The sequence below is a fragment of the Rousettus aegyptiacus genome, unplaced genomic scaffold, assembly GCF_014176215.1.
Source record: "Rousettus aegyptiacus isolate mRouAeg1 unplaced genomic scaffold, mRouAeg1.p scaffold_m13_p_7, whole genome shotgun sequence".
Lineage (NCBI taxonomy): Eukaryota > Metazoa > Chordata > Mammalia > Chiroptera > Pteropodidae > Rousettus > Rousettus aegyptiacus.
Window position 1 is genome coordinate 33262563 of NW_023416310.1, and position 16602 is coordinate 33279164.

A 16602-nucleotide genomic window follows, 5' to 3' on the forward strand; every position below is an offset into this window, starting at 1 on the left:
GTAAATGTCTTTTTTCTCCATCTTTGTGTAGTAAAAGAGAAGTGGTATGTTACTTGGACTCACTTTTGAAAGATTACTTGGGCCAAAGTGATCAAGATAACTATTCTTTTTATAGCCTTCACTTGGTTCCTTCCTCTCCCTCCCTCTGCTGGCCACACATTCAAAGTCAGTACCAAGGCCACATAAAATTAAATGTTCAACTTCTAAAAATCTGGCAAAACCAGCCAGTACTTAAGAAATGGATGAACTAACTAGAAACGATAGAAGCTCACAGCAGCAAATGCTATCTCCCTCTTACTCTGTTTCTTTGCAAATGGTCTCCAGACCTACCACATTAAGTGAATTACTGCATAACTCACAAAAGTTTTCCTCCTTTTATCTGTTACACAGAATGAAATGTAAAAATTGACACAGCTAGAAATGGAACATTAACTGAGTGTCTACTTACCATATGCCCATAAACTTCACACACATTCTCTTTTTATCTTCATTAACCGTATTAGGTATATATTATCATGCTCTTATAGAAATAAGAAAATGGAGGTTTAAAAAGAGGTTTAAAGTAAATTTCCAAAGGTCATATCTCTAGTATGTGGTAGAGCCAGTGCATCTGACCCCAAAGCACGTGTATATGCATGTACAACACTAAAACCACTGCTGCCAAAAACTAATTACCAATTAAAGGATAATCCATATGCACTAATTAAGAATCGTAAGTAATTTCATTTTCCAAGATGAAAAGTGTTAACTTAAAAGTTAATATCCATAGAAACTGAGAAAACTAAAAACAGTAAGTGGTTTTATGTGAATCAAATGTACACCTTTTATTAGTCCAAGAACTCTTTCATAAAATCCCCACGAAATGTAACAATGATTAACAGACTGGGATCAGAGCAGTAAAGTAGTCCGACTCCAAGTCTAGGGTTCTTTAATTTTTTAAATTAAGTTATTATGGTGACATTGATTAATAAAATCAAATAAGTAGCATTATTCATGGTGGCCAGGACATGAAAGCAACTGAAGTGTCCTACGACAGATGATTGGATAAAGGAGATGTAATACATATATATAATGAAATATTACTCAACCATAAGAAAACAAGAAAGTCTACGGTTCTTTAAACTGTAATACCCCATAAGGCCTGAGATATACTAATTCTCTTAACGTCCTCAACATTTTCCAAAGCACTGACGTTAATCCACCATCTTACATTTTACTTTAAGCATATTGGTTTATGTTTCGTTTAGTTTAGTTTAGTTTATCCTCAGTTTGGGAAGCTCCTCAAACCATAGCGTTTCAAAATGCCAAATAAGAAAAGCAAAAGGAATATCTGATTTTGCACCTAAAACTTGAGTCTAAGAAGAGTATTTTCTTAAACTATGAGTCATAGACTCCCCATTATAATTAGACTACAGCATTTATAATATATAGCATACTTATTCCCAGTGTTTTCATATCCATATCTTGTTTATAAATTTTACCCTCTTCCGTGAACTTAAAGGAAGAATCATCATTCTCACTTCAAAGATAGGATAACCCAGGTAGAGGAAGCACTGGAGGGATTAGCAGGAATACATACGGAGAGCACACTCAACTTCAACCCCCTCCTCCTTCCACCCCCCTCCCCCAGTTTTCCAAAGGAGTAAGTAGATTAAATTTCAACAAGTAAGGTTGAATATGTTCAACTATTACATATAAGGAAGCCTTCTCAAGGAGATCAGGAATAATAAGTGGTCTTAAGGTCATGGAGTAGGCACAAATGTAATAAAAATTTTGGAAATAAGCATTACTGATTCTTGGTAAGCACACAATTCTACTGGTAGGAACAAAAGCAAGCTGGCATACTAGAGAGTAGCCTCTCAGCTGCAAACACTGATCATGCCACGGGCGTAGTAAGATGGGACTGACAGAGGAACTGACAATTGCATGTGAGGTTAAGTGAGGTTGGTTAAGAAAATTTTTACTTATATTCAGTTGGAGTTTAACATGCCATCTTGTTAAACCGACATCTTTTCATTTTGCACATTCCTGTTAACGTAGGTATTACACACTCAGAAGTAAGAGAAAGGATGGCTGTGCAACCCAGATGACAGCTGCTCACTCAGGGCTAACGAACCCTTAATGCTTCTCTTGCTTCTTCAATTTGACAGACTACAGTGACATACAGACTCCTCAGGCTGACTGAGCAGAGTTCCTTTGGCGACCCTACAGCCTCCGGCAGTACTGACAGAATTTCCCCGATCACCTAACTATACCACTCTAGCCCTATCTTTAAAGCTAAATAAACCATCTGTTTATTTATGCTAATATACACCTGGAAGCTTAATCATCTGTGATCAAGCCTAACTGCACGGGTACACACATTCGTTATGGGATGCCAAGGGACCTGCCCACGTGGACACTGTACATCAACACATCTGATACTAGAGCCAAGTGACTTGACTCCAAGTCTAGGGTTCTTTGAACTATAATAAGCCCAAAATAATTCTCTAACATCTTCTAAACCACTGAAATTTTCAGAAGACCTTTCCATTTAATAATTAAAAAAGGAAAAAGTATAGTTACTTCAGATATTGGTTCCAACTTTAATTGCACCATTTTGCTTTTCCCCCACGAGCACAATAGATCACTGGCCTGCTGAACAATTAAAGGTAAGAACTGTACTCATCTGAACTGAGGGAGCCTTTCATCTGTAGATTATTAACACAGACAATAATATACCCATCAGTGTCATCTTAGTTTAATATGCCAAGGAATACTAGGGGGATTTTATGATCATATATGCAATATTTCAAAGCATGCAAAATTCCTATGAAAGTTTTAATGATGCATAATACCTCCAGATGTGTTGCCACTAGGCTAAGAGAAGATCAAGCCATGCCCAGAATTTATAATGTGAAAAAGCTCAGAAGCTGTAAGTAAAAGATACTTTCATGAAAACCTATTAAAACTAGATTTTAACTTGTTAAATAAATCTGTCTCTTCCTGGATTATGGCACTGAACACAGCTTTAAAAATAATGTCTAAAACCATGCTATACTTTTGAGTTACTTTTATAATTTTCAATTTGTATAGATAAACCTAAGTTTATCTATAGATCTATTAGCAGGCAAGCAACCTTTAATCTTTCATTCTTATACAGAAATTTTCAATGTTGTTCATTTTGTTGTATGTACTGACAGAACAAAATAAGCTACTTGTTATATGAAGTCTTATTAAAATCAAAACAATGATCGAAATAAACCCCCACAATTCTTAATTTATGCTTATTAATGTGAACTTTACTATAGCACAGAACTACACATGTACATCAAACATACACATTATCTGTCTGTATTTTCTATAAGCATTCATCTCTAGCCTGCCTTCACGTGTGGATATTTACTTACATACAAATTATATGTGTATACTACTAAATTAACATTGTTTGCACTACAAAACAGACACAAAACTAAAAGAATAAGCTAATGAAATAAGATATATATTTTAAATAACTATTTATTTACTAAAAATAATATCTTAATAAGAGCAAGGTGATTTAATAAACTTAATTAATTTAAATCTTAGTGACTCGGCAATTCCAAGTTGGGTTCTAGGTGCAGTTTATTTTGGTACTCGGTTATAAGGGCTAATGCAGCTGAAAAAAATATCTTACAAAAGCACGTAGAATCAAATGGAAGAAGTATATCCTGGCTTAGCTGAACTAATCAGGATATTATCCTATCCCATCTATCAATTATGCAAAAGTTTATCAAAATTCACATGGTAAATTTCTGTTTTTCCTGATATCAATCAACTTACAAGCTATTTAGACAGTTTACTTTTTTACGTTTTTATTAAAAGTATTCAAAATGTCTGGATACTGTTTCCAGGTATTTTAAATGTATCAATATGAAGAGTTTTTCTAGGTGACACACATTGTTTTTAGCAAGGAAATAACCTAATAAAATATTTCCTAGCATCTGTTTTCTTCCCTTTCTTTCCTTTTTTCTTTTTCTTTTTTTGAGGTGGAGGTGAGGGGATATGGATAGAGCCATTAGCTGTGTCTGCCACACATTCACGTTCCAGATCTGCATGTGATTTGCACCTTGTAGAGACATACACTGACTGTGCAGACACAGCTTTAGCCAAACCACAACCTGTACCTTCATGATAACTGTGCAGTGTGCTATTTGGTGTGGTGGTTTCACCCAAAGCCTCACAGAACACTGGTATTGTTAATGTTTAGTTCTGCCAGTAAAAATATTAAAACACATGTTCAAATTATTTACTTTTATATGACAGAATATGTCACCCATGTCTTGCTGTCACAATGTCACTCTCACTTGGATTCTGACGTGTCTTCTCATGCCAGAGAATAACAACTAGCAAAGGATTAGTTCCCTGGGAATGCACAAACCCCAGGGAATGACATCTGCAATGCTCATGAGCAGGGCGGCTTGGGTAGAACCACAACCAAAGAGAATTCAGGAAGATTCCAGTGCTTCTCAGCAATGTAGGTACTTCCATAGCAGAGAGCTTTTGCTTCAAGTCAGATACTAACGACTGTCCCTAAAAATAATAACAAGTCCTTAATAACTGAAAATCCCTGCCAGTAATGAAGAAAAAAGACAGATAAATTTCTAGTTCCTTTCATCTGTTTTTCGTCTTGAGAGTCTGCTATCCTCCAGAGTTGGGAACACAGCAGTGAACAAAACTGATTAAATCCTTCCCTCATGGAGCATCCATCTACTTTGGCAAGAAAAGACAGACGATAAACAAACAAATAAACAATGACTAAGTAAATAGTCAGAAATAAGAAATGTTAGGAAGAGAAATGAGGCAGAGTGGGTAGATGGAGAGTGGAGAGGTTTAGGAGAGAAGGGTTTTTATTTAGACGTTAGCTGTTAGATAAAATGCCATTGAGACTAGACCAAGTGGGACAGAAGAAAGAGCAGTAGAGAGCCATGCAGACAGCTGCCAACAGAAGGGCTCAGTCAGAGGGACACAGAAAAATCAGAGAACTTGAGGACAGGGGGTGGGGCTGACCCAGCATCTGTTTTCAAAAGCATCTCCCCATAGCAAAGTTTCAGAAATCAGTTACTTTCTCATTCAGTTAAAATGTCATCTTTATCTTAAATCAACAAATTTTTTAGAAAATATGTACTAGGTTTCATACTATCAATAGCTATTTATCACTAAGAAAGATGGTTAAGAAAACTGAACATAGTTGTAGTTTCACAAAAGTACATAATTCATTTTTAGGTTCAAGGGCTCTCTTACATATGGTGTCACGAGATAATAAGCAAACCTCTGTATGCATAAACAATAATTATGGTCATTCCTATCTCATTATTAAATACTACAAAAACTCTAATATATTTTAAAGGTCATGTTTTTATAAAATTATCCACAATAGTATTATTTCACATAATTCTGGTTTTAACTCCTCTGGTTTTCTGTATTATCCTGACTATTAATGAGGCAATAAACTCATTTCATGTATGATAGTATCTCTATTTCCTTACATTTGCAGAGAAGTAAGCCACTCCATGAGTAGTCATTCTTACATAGCTTTGCCAAAAAAACCATTTTTCAACTGTCTTCACTGTTGCAACTATAGCCTTTCTGGTACAAACTCCCTTCAGTGGCTCTCAGAAAAGTAACTATTTTCTTACTGAAACAGAATCTTAAATACCTTAAGCTGAGATGTTATAAATATTATATATCTTTTTCTTACCTGCAGGGTTATTTCTTTTTACTCTTTTCTTTAACTCTTTAGCAATATTTTCTATATTTCTTTCAATAATATTTGCTAATAAGAAACATATTTTACTGTATCCCTATATTATTTCAGCCAGTTTTACTATGGCAGCAAGAAAGTGTGTTTCCCCAATGGTGTGTGACTTTTTGTTTTTTCACTACCGAATAAATAAACTTAAAGAACTCTAAGCATTTATCACTATGCTTAGTAAATTTTGTAAAAATTTTGTAAAAATAATGAATTGAGCATCATTATGATTTAAACATTGATGAAAAAAGTCACAGAGTTTGCCTTCATGTTTTGGATGCTTAGAGTGTTTTACTATTTTTTTCATTACCTAGTATTTCAAGGCATACTACATCCTAAGGTTAAGGCTCACTGTTAATATCAGTAAAAGTGAATCATATTTTAAATACTTTTCTTGATACTTCTGAACTTCCTGTTAGCTCAGATTAGATAGTTGCCATTTTTTACCACATAACATGACTAATGATAAAAAAACAAGAGTGCAGTTCTACAATTATTTTGTTGGTTCACTAATACTCGTATCTTTAGTATTATCCACACAAAACACTATTTCTTTGCAGAAATCTTTTTAAGTCACAACCAATTTTTGAGGACTGCTTAAAATAAGTGATGTAATCATAGGTCACTGAATAATCACACATAAACTACGATTCACTAAAGTATACCATAAGTGTGACTACATGACCAACCCCATGTACCCCACTTTGAGAAGCACTGACCTAAGCCATATGGATGCATAGGTACAAGGCATTGGACCACACGTGCTAATTGGAGTGGGAGGAGGGGAGGGAGATGAAAGCTTGATTCTTACAACTACAACCTTACTATTAGAGAAAAGATCAAATGAAAGGGAACTTAATCACTGATAAGCAATTTTACCTTCCTCCCTCCCACCTTTAGAATGCCTCTCTGGAGTTTAGAATATTTGAAAATTAAGTAAAATCATTTAGCCTAAGCATTTTCTCGTGATTATCAAATGAAAGAATGAATCACAATCTCAGAATCTCTCAGAAAATAAAAATCCATTTTTCATTTCCCTAACTGGTTTAGGGCACTATAACACAGCAGTCTGATAGGAAAAAATTAACCTCAACATTATAAAGCAAAATCTAACTCCTGCCAAAACCTTTTCATAAAGTTCTCAGGAACTCCCACTTTACCATAAACAAATTTTCCTACTTATAGAAAGCTGTACAGAACACCCTCTCTACCCTTCTCCTCACAAAAGTCTGATCTTCCCAAAGAAATTATTTCTTTAACCAATTATTAAATCGATTTTTCTCATTCTTTCACACTTTGTCATACCTATCACAGGTCTAGGAGGCAATTTTAGCATTCTTACAGTTCTGCACCACTTTCAGACCCATGTTTTTCTGTCTTTAAATTTCAACATACACTACTCCTTTTCCTTCCAGAGTCTGTTCTCCCTTACTGCTACTACTCCCAATCTTTAATATCATTGAGATCTCAGGTCCCCTGACTCCTGCTGCTGTCTAGTCAATCAGAGGTCCCCCCTTTCTTTATCTTTTTTTTTTCCTATCTAGACTGAATTCCATAGGCCCATAACTTATATTATTTTATCTAAACATCTCAATTCTCTGTACCTCCTCTGACAATCCTCAGGATCAATTTTAACCATTTTCCTTCTGCATCTCAATACAGAGAAAGCAAAGCAACGTCGGGGCGGGGGGGAGGGGGGGAATTATCATATAACCACATGAAGTAGTACCACTTCCAACTTCCACCAGGCCCAGAGGGCTGCTCAGCAAATCTTTCACTGGTTCCCAATTCTTTCCCAAAACAACCATTCTAAATCATCACTTCCCCTACCCAACTCTCACTTCAACCTCTTTCTTAATTAGCAAGACTTCCCTTCCTACTTCAAAGTAAAAACAAAAGGTACTCTAGTCTCTTTCTCTGAGCATCTAATCCTCAAACTATAAACTTATCTATATTCACCCCATCCTCATATCTCTTCTCCTTCTAAAAATAAAAAAAAAAAAAATAAAAAAAAAAAAGGACCTATTTGAGGCTAATCTCATCTCTGACTTCTCTGAAATCTTATTATATATATTATTGCTTTTATCTCCAAATCTTTAATGTTTGTTTATGTGATTTTTTTTCACAGAGACACCTTGATCTATAAAACATGTTCAGCCTCTCTTATCTTAAAAAGAAAATTCTGCCATGACCCCACATCATTCCCTTTTTATCCAGTGTACTAAAGAACTATGTTCACTTTATTTTTCATTCATAGATTCTAAGTCAATGTCTGATACACAGTTGACATGTAATTAAAGAATCCTTTCATTAAGAAATTGATGAATAAAAACACCTAGATTTAAAAATGCCTGCCTACAGAAAAACTTAAAGGATAGTTTCTCTTCACTGAAACTTCTGCCCGTGGTCACATTTGGAACTAACAAAAATTATAGATTGAGTGTTTAAAAGCTAAAATTAACAAGTTATCAGAAGTTAACACTCTGTCCTTACTGCCTCTCCACCTTAAAACAGATATTTGGGATGTAAAAAATAATTTTCTTTTCTTCCAAGTGAGATATAGCTGTCTAGGGGGTCTGCCGACACACATATGCAATGCAGTCCATATCTGGAAAGTCATATGGGCTTTTGAATACTATTTGGTGGGCTGGTACTTAATACACTTTTAAAAAATTCTGTTTTAATTGCTCCGGGGTAACATTTTCTCTCTTAGCTGACCAACAGACGGCTGACAACATAAAAACAGTTGCAACAGCAACATGTCTCAACAAGTGTGCATACAACTCATCACTACCTAGTTTGGTAAGGATTTCTCCACCACAAAAATTAATTAACTAACTAACTAATTAATTAATTAAACCATCTGGATTACTAAGAGGCTGTGAGGGGCCAAAATTATAAGTGGGCAGATGGAACCTTGTTAAAATTTTAAGTTAATTACAAATTTTTAATGAAAAAATAAAATTAAGTCTGGCTTTTAAATCTAATAATAAGGGCAGTCTGTAGGACAATGTTAATCAAAGCAGGCTTCTGCTGAAGTTGTCAAGACCCCACAACCCAACAGGTATCAGGTCAAAAGTTTTCTACTCTACAAACAGAAGATCATAAGTTTAATTTTTGAAGATGAAGGGCAATTACTGATAGGTTTCTTAGTGATAATACCTCACCTAGATTAATAATAATCTAGAGAAAATACTTTAGAATTAAAAAAATCACTGTGAATAGTAGGCTCTGAGTCTCACGAAATACTAGCTTTATTAATTCTATGGGCACAGCCCCTGTGACTAGAGACAATGAATTTATTCTATAGTTGCAAAAGGGCAACTCTTTATTCCCCATATTTCCTCAGTCCCCACCAAACTTTTCAGTTTATTACACATTTTATCTAAAAACTGCAAGTTGTAATTTTGCAAATCAATGTTTAAATAAGGAGCTACTAGACTTTAGTTGAGTTATTCCACCACAAAGCATTTATATAAATACTCACAACCAAGTATACTATACTACATTATTTGTAGCTTTTATTAACCTTCCCTTGGTCATTGCCTCTGCAACAGGATTTGGTTATGGGTTAGCTTGGTTATAGGCTAACATGTAAATCCTTAAAACCAGTGTCTTAACAAACAAAGGTTTAATTCTTGCTCATGCAAAATGCTTTGCAGGTCAGGTGATTCTCCAAGAGCAGGTGTCTTGAAGTGACAGAGAAGTGTTCCAGGTTACTTTCATCTTATGTCACCTCCATCTCAAATATGACTTTCAGATTTCCTCGGCGAGAAAGTGACAGCGTATCAAACTCATACCCAATGGTCTATGCTTTCTTTCACCACTTACACCAGTCACATGACAGTCAAGGCTTTGTTCCAAGGAAGAGAAAAATGAAACGGAACTCAGTTAATTGAGATCTGTCTCTTCCACAATGATAAAATCCATTGTGTAAATGATGTGAGGTAGGTACAATGATTATCCCTTCTTATAATTGAGGAAACCAAGGTTCAGAGATATAAGTGATCTCTATAGCTAGGAAGTAGTAGAAGTGCATCTATTTTATTCCAGAGCTCCATCCAACCTTTGACCATTTTACTCTGCCTGATGTCCTTGCAGAACCTACACCATGTTAATACCATGAGAATCAAAGTAGCAGAGGAGTTAAAATTTTCCATAAGTCTGAAATAAGATTGTGCCCCACCCGTCATCTTTTTAACAAGTAACTGAATGATATACCACTTTTCAACAAGATACATGCTCTTGATATAGAAAACAGAAAAAAGAGTATTCCTTTAAAAATGGATATGTGTCACTGCCTTAAACTAGAAATGGCTTGAAGAGACAATGGAATGCTAGCTAGTTAATTATTACAGAAAGGTACAGTTGAAACTTACACAATGTTATATGTCAATTATATCTCAATAAATCTAGAAAAAAATTATTACCAGAAAGAATCAAAGATCAACTATGAACCTTCCTAAATTTAAATTTTGTTTCTGGTAGTTATTCCCCAATCTTTAACTGTAAATATAACAATCACATAAGTTGCCACATGTAGTTAGCTTATTGTGTTTACCACAAATGGTTTATCTTGAAGAGTACATAAGGAAGGAGCATTGCTCAAAACTAGGAGTACTACTCAAAGTTTCAATCATGGATACTTGTTCATTCCACGTTCTGGAAGGAGTCCTCATAATGTTCCTTGGATTTCACAATAGAATACTTAGCCTGTCACAGATCAACCTTTATTTTTCATTTTCCTTTTGCTTCTACTTTTAAGATCAACTATCTCTTAAAAATATGTTCTCAACTCAATCTGCAACACAAAATAGCTGCACTCTGATACTTCTTAGGTAGTATAATCTTAAACTCATTACTAACTACTACTGTTAAAAATTGAATTGAGAGAGAGAATATTTAGAGAGAACTGCTCAAAGTGCACAGAAGTCATCCATTCCTCCAGATGTTATAAATCTAACCCTGGTCAATTTAGAGCAGCAGAGACCTGAGTACCTGAACTACTCTGTACTGACGACTTAAGAACTGTTTTTGCTGATTTATACTTTGATACAATAGCAACAGTCCACATTGAAGACAGGTAAAATAAAGTCCCAAGAAACCATGATTACCAAGATATTGTCTAGGAAACTTTCTTTACTTCTGAGCAATGAGTTTGTTTTGTCTTATGAACTCTGTTACCCAATATCAATGACTACAGAGCTCAGTCAGAGCCAAATTTACAGCCTAGCAAGCTTCAGATTACTATGCTATGCTTTCCCTGGCCCCATTTTATATCCATCACCACCTTTTTCATTTTTCACTTGCTTCCACTTTTAAGTTCTGTTTTACTGTTTTTTTGTTATAATCTACATTACAAACTGTTTTAAATCCTTTTTAGAACAAAGCAGAGGAATTCTGAAATGAACAGATCAAGAAAGTTTCCTGGGGCCCTTAAGGATCCTTTGTAGGAACCAGATCCATAAAATACTCTTGATAGAATTATACATATTTAATCATTAAAAGTTTAGGATGAACTAAAGCCAAGTGCTTTTATCCATAATTTAATTACTTAGACTTGGTCTTAGATAGTTCAGAGGTTGGTGAATTTTTTGACTAAGATGTCAAGTGCTACATGGTAGTTAAACTGATGTGTTTCTAAGAGGCACATATAAGGCACATGATCAAAAATTGTTACTAAAGCTACAACCAGTCAGTAAATTTTACCTGGTATACATTTATTTTCTGATGCAAGAAACTTTTTGAAGACAAATCTGATTTGATAATTCAAGAATGATCATAAGGGAACTTTTTTTATATTTACGAACTACCAGGGCAAGTTGCTATTTCCTTACAGAGAAAAAGGTGAGAAAAGGAGAATTTTGACCATGTATATGGCATCTCCAGGACTTGAAAAGGGCTTAGGAAAAAAATGGAGAAAATCTTTCCCTTGGGATAGAGACTGGTATACCTGAAGGAGATAGGGAGCTGAAATTATCTAGGAGCTTACTAACAGTGGTAGAGCTGCAAGAAGCATCTTTTGCAAAAAATTTAAAGGAATATATTGACAAGGTAGTTTTTAATGACATGATAAGTTACTGAAGAAAGTGATGTGAAAGTAAGACTATCATACAAATAAAGGAGAGAAGGTACAGATGACTAATATGCAGAAATGAGTGTCCTTAAAATTGAAGGAGAAAAGGGAGCTGGGTGCATCAAGAGAGCTCTGAATTACAAAAAGGAAAAGAATCATAATTCCATCTGAAACTCCAGCAGCCGAGTAGATGGGCATACTTTTTCCTCCCAGTCTTACTAAAATCTAACATTGTAATGGCTCCCATTATCTGCAAAGAGGACCCCCTGAAGAATACCCAAAAAGGCCAATACAACTAGGAGGAAAATACACACTTTTTCTAAGTAGTCTGCAATAAGAACAGGGCTAAAAAGTCTTTCTAGAATAGGAATAAAAGACCTTAAGACCGGACAACACAAGAGTCATTGTGGGTCAGGATTTCTCAACCTCAGCACTACTGACATTTGGAGCCAGATAATTCTTTCTTGGGGGGCTGTCCCATACAGCTTATTTAGCAGCATGCCTGGCCTCTACCGCCTAGATGACAATAGCACCCCTACCAGTTGTGAGAACCAAAAAATGTTTGCAGACATTGCCAAATAGCCCTTGTGGGGCAAAGCCATCCCTGCCGAACATCACTGATATGGATGAAACAAAAATACGAACAGCTGCCAGGGAAATTCACTTTCTTAGTAAACAGCACTCTCAAATCATCTCACCTCCTAAACCAGAAAACAAACAGTAGGAACAACAGGAGTCACAGAAAAATGACAAGTTCAAATTTTGGATATGTGAAATGTGGGATACCAACTGGAGATATCCAAAAAGGCAGCTGGATATATGGGACTGGAACAAAGCAGCCTGGCTACAGAAATAGATCAGCCTTAGCTACATTAATACTTCTGAGGAAGGCTTTGCAAATCTTCAGCAAAATAAAATCCTCTTAAGAGATGATGATTATTACCCTATACAAGCTCAACCTAGTGCCTAATTAAACAAAAAGCTCTTGATGAATTCAATCTACGGCAGGGTAATGCACTCGTGCTCAATTTTTACCTTCATATGGACAAACTTACCATATGTTAAATTCTTATGAGTAAACTCTCACATATCTTTCTAATTAATACACTGCAATGATTCTCCCATTTGGTATATGCTCCCTCTTTTGATTTTCTGTTCCCAAATCCACTGTCCCATATTTTACCTGTTCTGAATAGATATTTGTTCTCTACTGCTGCAGATACATAATTAGTAAAAGCAGGTGCAATTCTCAACATTAAGAATTACATGCAAGTGAGTTTTTCAACATTATCATTAAAAAAAATTCTGGCTCAGATTACTTTTTTCTTCAACAGAAACCCTCTAACAGTTTAAATATACCTCAGTTCAAGAGTATATTTTCCTGAATGTCTGTTTTTGATTGAGAAAATGTACTTAAACATAATTTCCCAAGGAATTAGAAGACATTTCTACATATACATAAGTTCACTTGTTAAAAGCCTATTCAACATGTTTTATAGAGTTACATTTAACATAAAATATCAATGAAGAAATAATTTTCCTAACCTAAAATATATAATCTGCAAAACAATATAAAGTAAAATAAATCTGAATAACTATTAAATAGGAATGCTTTGCACGTATTACATTTAAACTGGTTTCTTTGTGTAAAATCTACAGTTCACTTTTTAATTTTTTAAACTAGCTTAAAAACATTTTAATAAATGAGAGTAAGTTGAGAATTTGTTTTAAAACAGTCATATCAAATATCAATCAACTCACAGAATTTTCACCCAGTTCACCTCCACAGTTATATATACAAAAATGGCAGCATACATTCAGTAAGGACAGGTATAAATAAAGGATGGTTAATATTTTCCTTTTAGAAATGATAAGTATTAAAGAGAGAACACAAATACAGACTTGCCCCAAAGAGGAAAATTAAGTTTAGCTTTTTTTCTAACCACAAACTAAATATTCACTAACAAGATTCTTAGGACTCACCTTTGTTTATATATTCCTTACTAAAAATAAAAAGATATAATTAAATAAAAATATCAGTAAATGTTTTCTTTTCTTAATGTTCCTAAGCTAAACTTATAAAATCAGATGTGATTTTTGTTGAAGTAAATTACTGTGACCTCCCTGTAACCTTCCCATCCTATCCTTTCCCCACATCAAAAAAATGCAAATGACGCCCAATTTCAATGTGTTTTCCAAAAACTCTTATCGCTTAAAATTACAACACAGCCAGACAAAGAAAAGAAAAAGTAGTGAAGTGTTTTAAAATGGTACTTTCTTACCAATATGTTGCTGTAGAGCCCAAGAGGAGTATGAGGCACGAGCAGATATCATCTTTTCAACAGTTGGAGGAAGTCTCCTCCAATTAGTGAACTCCAAAGTGAAGATAAGGGTGTCATCATTGACTGAGTTAATCCTGTATTAGTAAGATGTTAACACACCATTAGACAAAAAATACACCAAGGATTCATCCTGAAAACAAACATCAGATATCTATTCTTATAATATCTTATATGGAAGGCAGACAAAAAATATTCATGTAACTGGAGGCAAGTTCAGTGGATATAAATAATCTACAGGTTCCTACAGGAAATTGAACTGACTATGTGTGTGTTTGTCTAATAGATGACAAAAGGAACCCCTACTCTTGTACAGGGTGGGAATTTGCCATCCCATTTCCCAGCAGAAGTTGTAAGAAAAGACAGAGACAACACCAGCATCATCAGTGGATTTGCAGTTATTTCCTCCCAAGTGGACCATCTTGACACATCTAGACTGGTCAATCTTACAGACAAATAATTCAGCAGTCCTGAAAGAATAAAGCCCAAACACCCAAAGTTATCCCTAAACTTATTGTATGAAAAAGATGGCTTATTTCTGCTCAACTCCCAGACACGTACAACCTCCTCTAACAACCTTCACCATTATATATTGAGCTCAAAAGGATGTACCAAAATAAGTTTTATCTCTAAGAACTGAAAGAAGGTAATCAAGGTAAACAGTTCAGATTTCCTACCAACCTACTCAAAATAAAAGATCCTAAATTTTTAAGCACTTAAATCCTAATGGAAAGAGCACTGGTCTAAGAAAAGTTCTGATTTCTAATAGCACCTCTACTACTTACAATCATGTTAGTGAAATTCTTTAAGCCCTACATACTGGTCTCTAACATTAGAATACGACTTAACCTGCCTATTTCAGGGGACTGTTTGGGAAAATAGTATGAAAAAAATATAGTAAACATACATTTAAAACTATAAAATGTTATATAAATATTTGATATTACTAGAACTGAGTTGAAATTTTCAGTATTATATTTCGGTAGGTCTTATAACAAACTATAGTCCAAGCTTAAAGAGAACTATACATTCAAACACAATTACCCATCACATAGATGCTCCCCTATTACCACACTGTTTGAAGAAAAAGAAAATAATTAGAGCCTCCAGTAATTATGTCAAAAACAGAAATTCTTTACAAAGTCATTTTTTGGAGATAGTAATGAGAAAGAACTAAAGAAGGAGGAAAAAATAGAAGGAAAAAAAAATACTGAATAATATCCTTAACTTGGCATCTCAAAGATAACTTATTTCTTGTAATTCAGGGTCAAAGTATCCTTGAAATAACTGATTTAGAGTATGAAAATTATTTCTCAAATTCTTAATTCTCTAACATGCAAACTTATGAAGAACTTAGTGTTGCACAAAGGACTTGAGAAAACATCTTCTTCTCACAATTTATCCAGAAATACTGAGAATAAATAAAATGATAAAGTATATTCAAAGGCAAAAAAATCTCCTTGACTTTCTAGGAACCCCACACTACAGATTACTTAGTTCTGGTTCCTTATTTCTTTTTTAATGGTTCCATTTTTCTGTTAATGTGCTTTAAGTCTCACTGGAACCAAATACAAAGTCATTTTTATGCAGTTATCTAAACACACTAGAAATAAATCTGTTTACACAGTTTTAGTTAATGTAACGGTGAATTTATTTTACCAATGCTGATAATGCCACTGAAGTGCTATTATTATACTATACTGACCATTACGCTGTAGAAGGCAGCTGTACAATCATAAATGAGTGACAGTTAATCAACTAAAGACAAGGATGACATTTACTTTCTATTACTTATTACATTAATAAGTGCGGGGGGGGGCACTTAGTCTTGCATTTAAAATTGAAAAAATATTTCAACTTGGTAGATTATATTGTGACAGGCAATTATTCAGCCAGATACATTTTTTAAAACTGTTTAAGACAAGGAAAGACATTTATAATTTACATGACAAAGATTAAGCAACAGACTTACATGTATATAACTAACATATAACTAAAATCCACTTTAACATATTAGAATTTTTATGTGAGACTTTTTCTTATAACAGTCTAAGAATGTAAATTTGTTTAAAGAAAGCAAAACATTCATCATATTCAGTGTAAACAGTGCCTTTACCCATTCAATAAAAGATCAGTGAACAAAAATTTGACCATGTTAAGCATTTTTATTGCTAAAGTGAAATTTTCACCGTATTTTTTCTAATGAATATAAAGTGACTAAAGTTATGCCTTCTGAGTAAACTATATACAATTGGCATTCTCAATTCAGATAGCTGCAAATTTTAATAAAATTTACTTCAAAATAATCTTACTGGTTCTTAACTCTTGACTATCTTAACCCATCTAATAAATATAGCTCATACCCAGTGGATTAATTCTCATATGGGCTATTCACACCGGGGGAGGGGGACCTATAT

At 34.3% G+C, this 16602-nt stretch overlaps 1 protein-coding gene across 4 annotated transcripts in view; it reads right to left on the bottom strand.

Annotated features, from left to right (window-relative positions):
- ASB3 (ankyrin repeat and SOCS box containing 3) overlaps window positions 1-16602 on the bottom strand; it is an 88437-nt gene that overhangs the window by 7939 nt on the left and 63896 nt on the right. For all 4 annotated transcript variants that reach the window (XM_016127457.2, XM_016127456.2, XM_016127459.2 and 1 more), the window contains one exon: window positions 14129-14262. In XM_016127457.2, the coding sequence (XP_015982943.1) occupies window positions 14129-14262 (134 nt within the window). The remainder of the gene's footprint in view (window positions 1-14128; window positions 14263-16602) is intronic.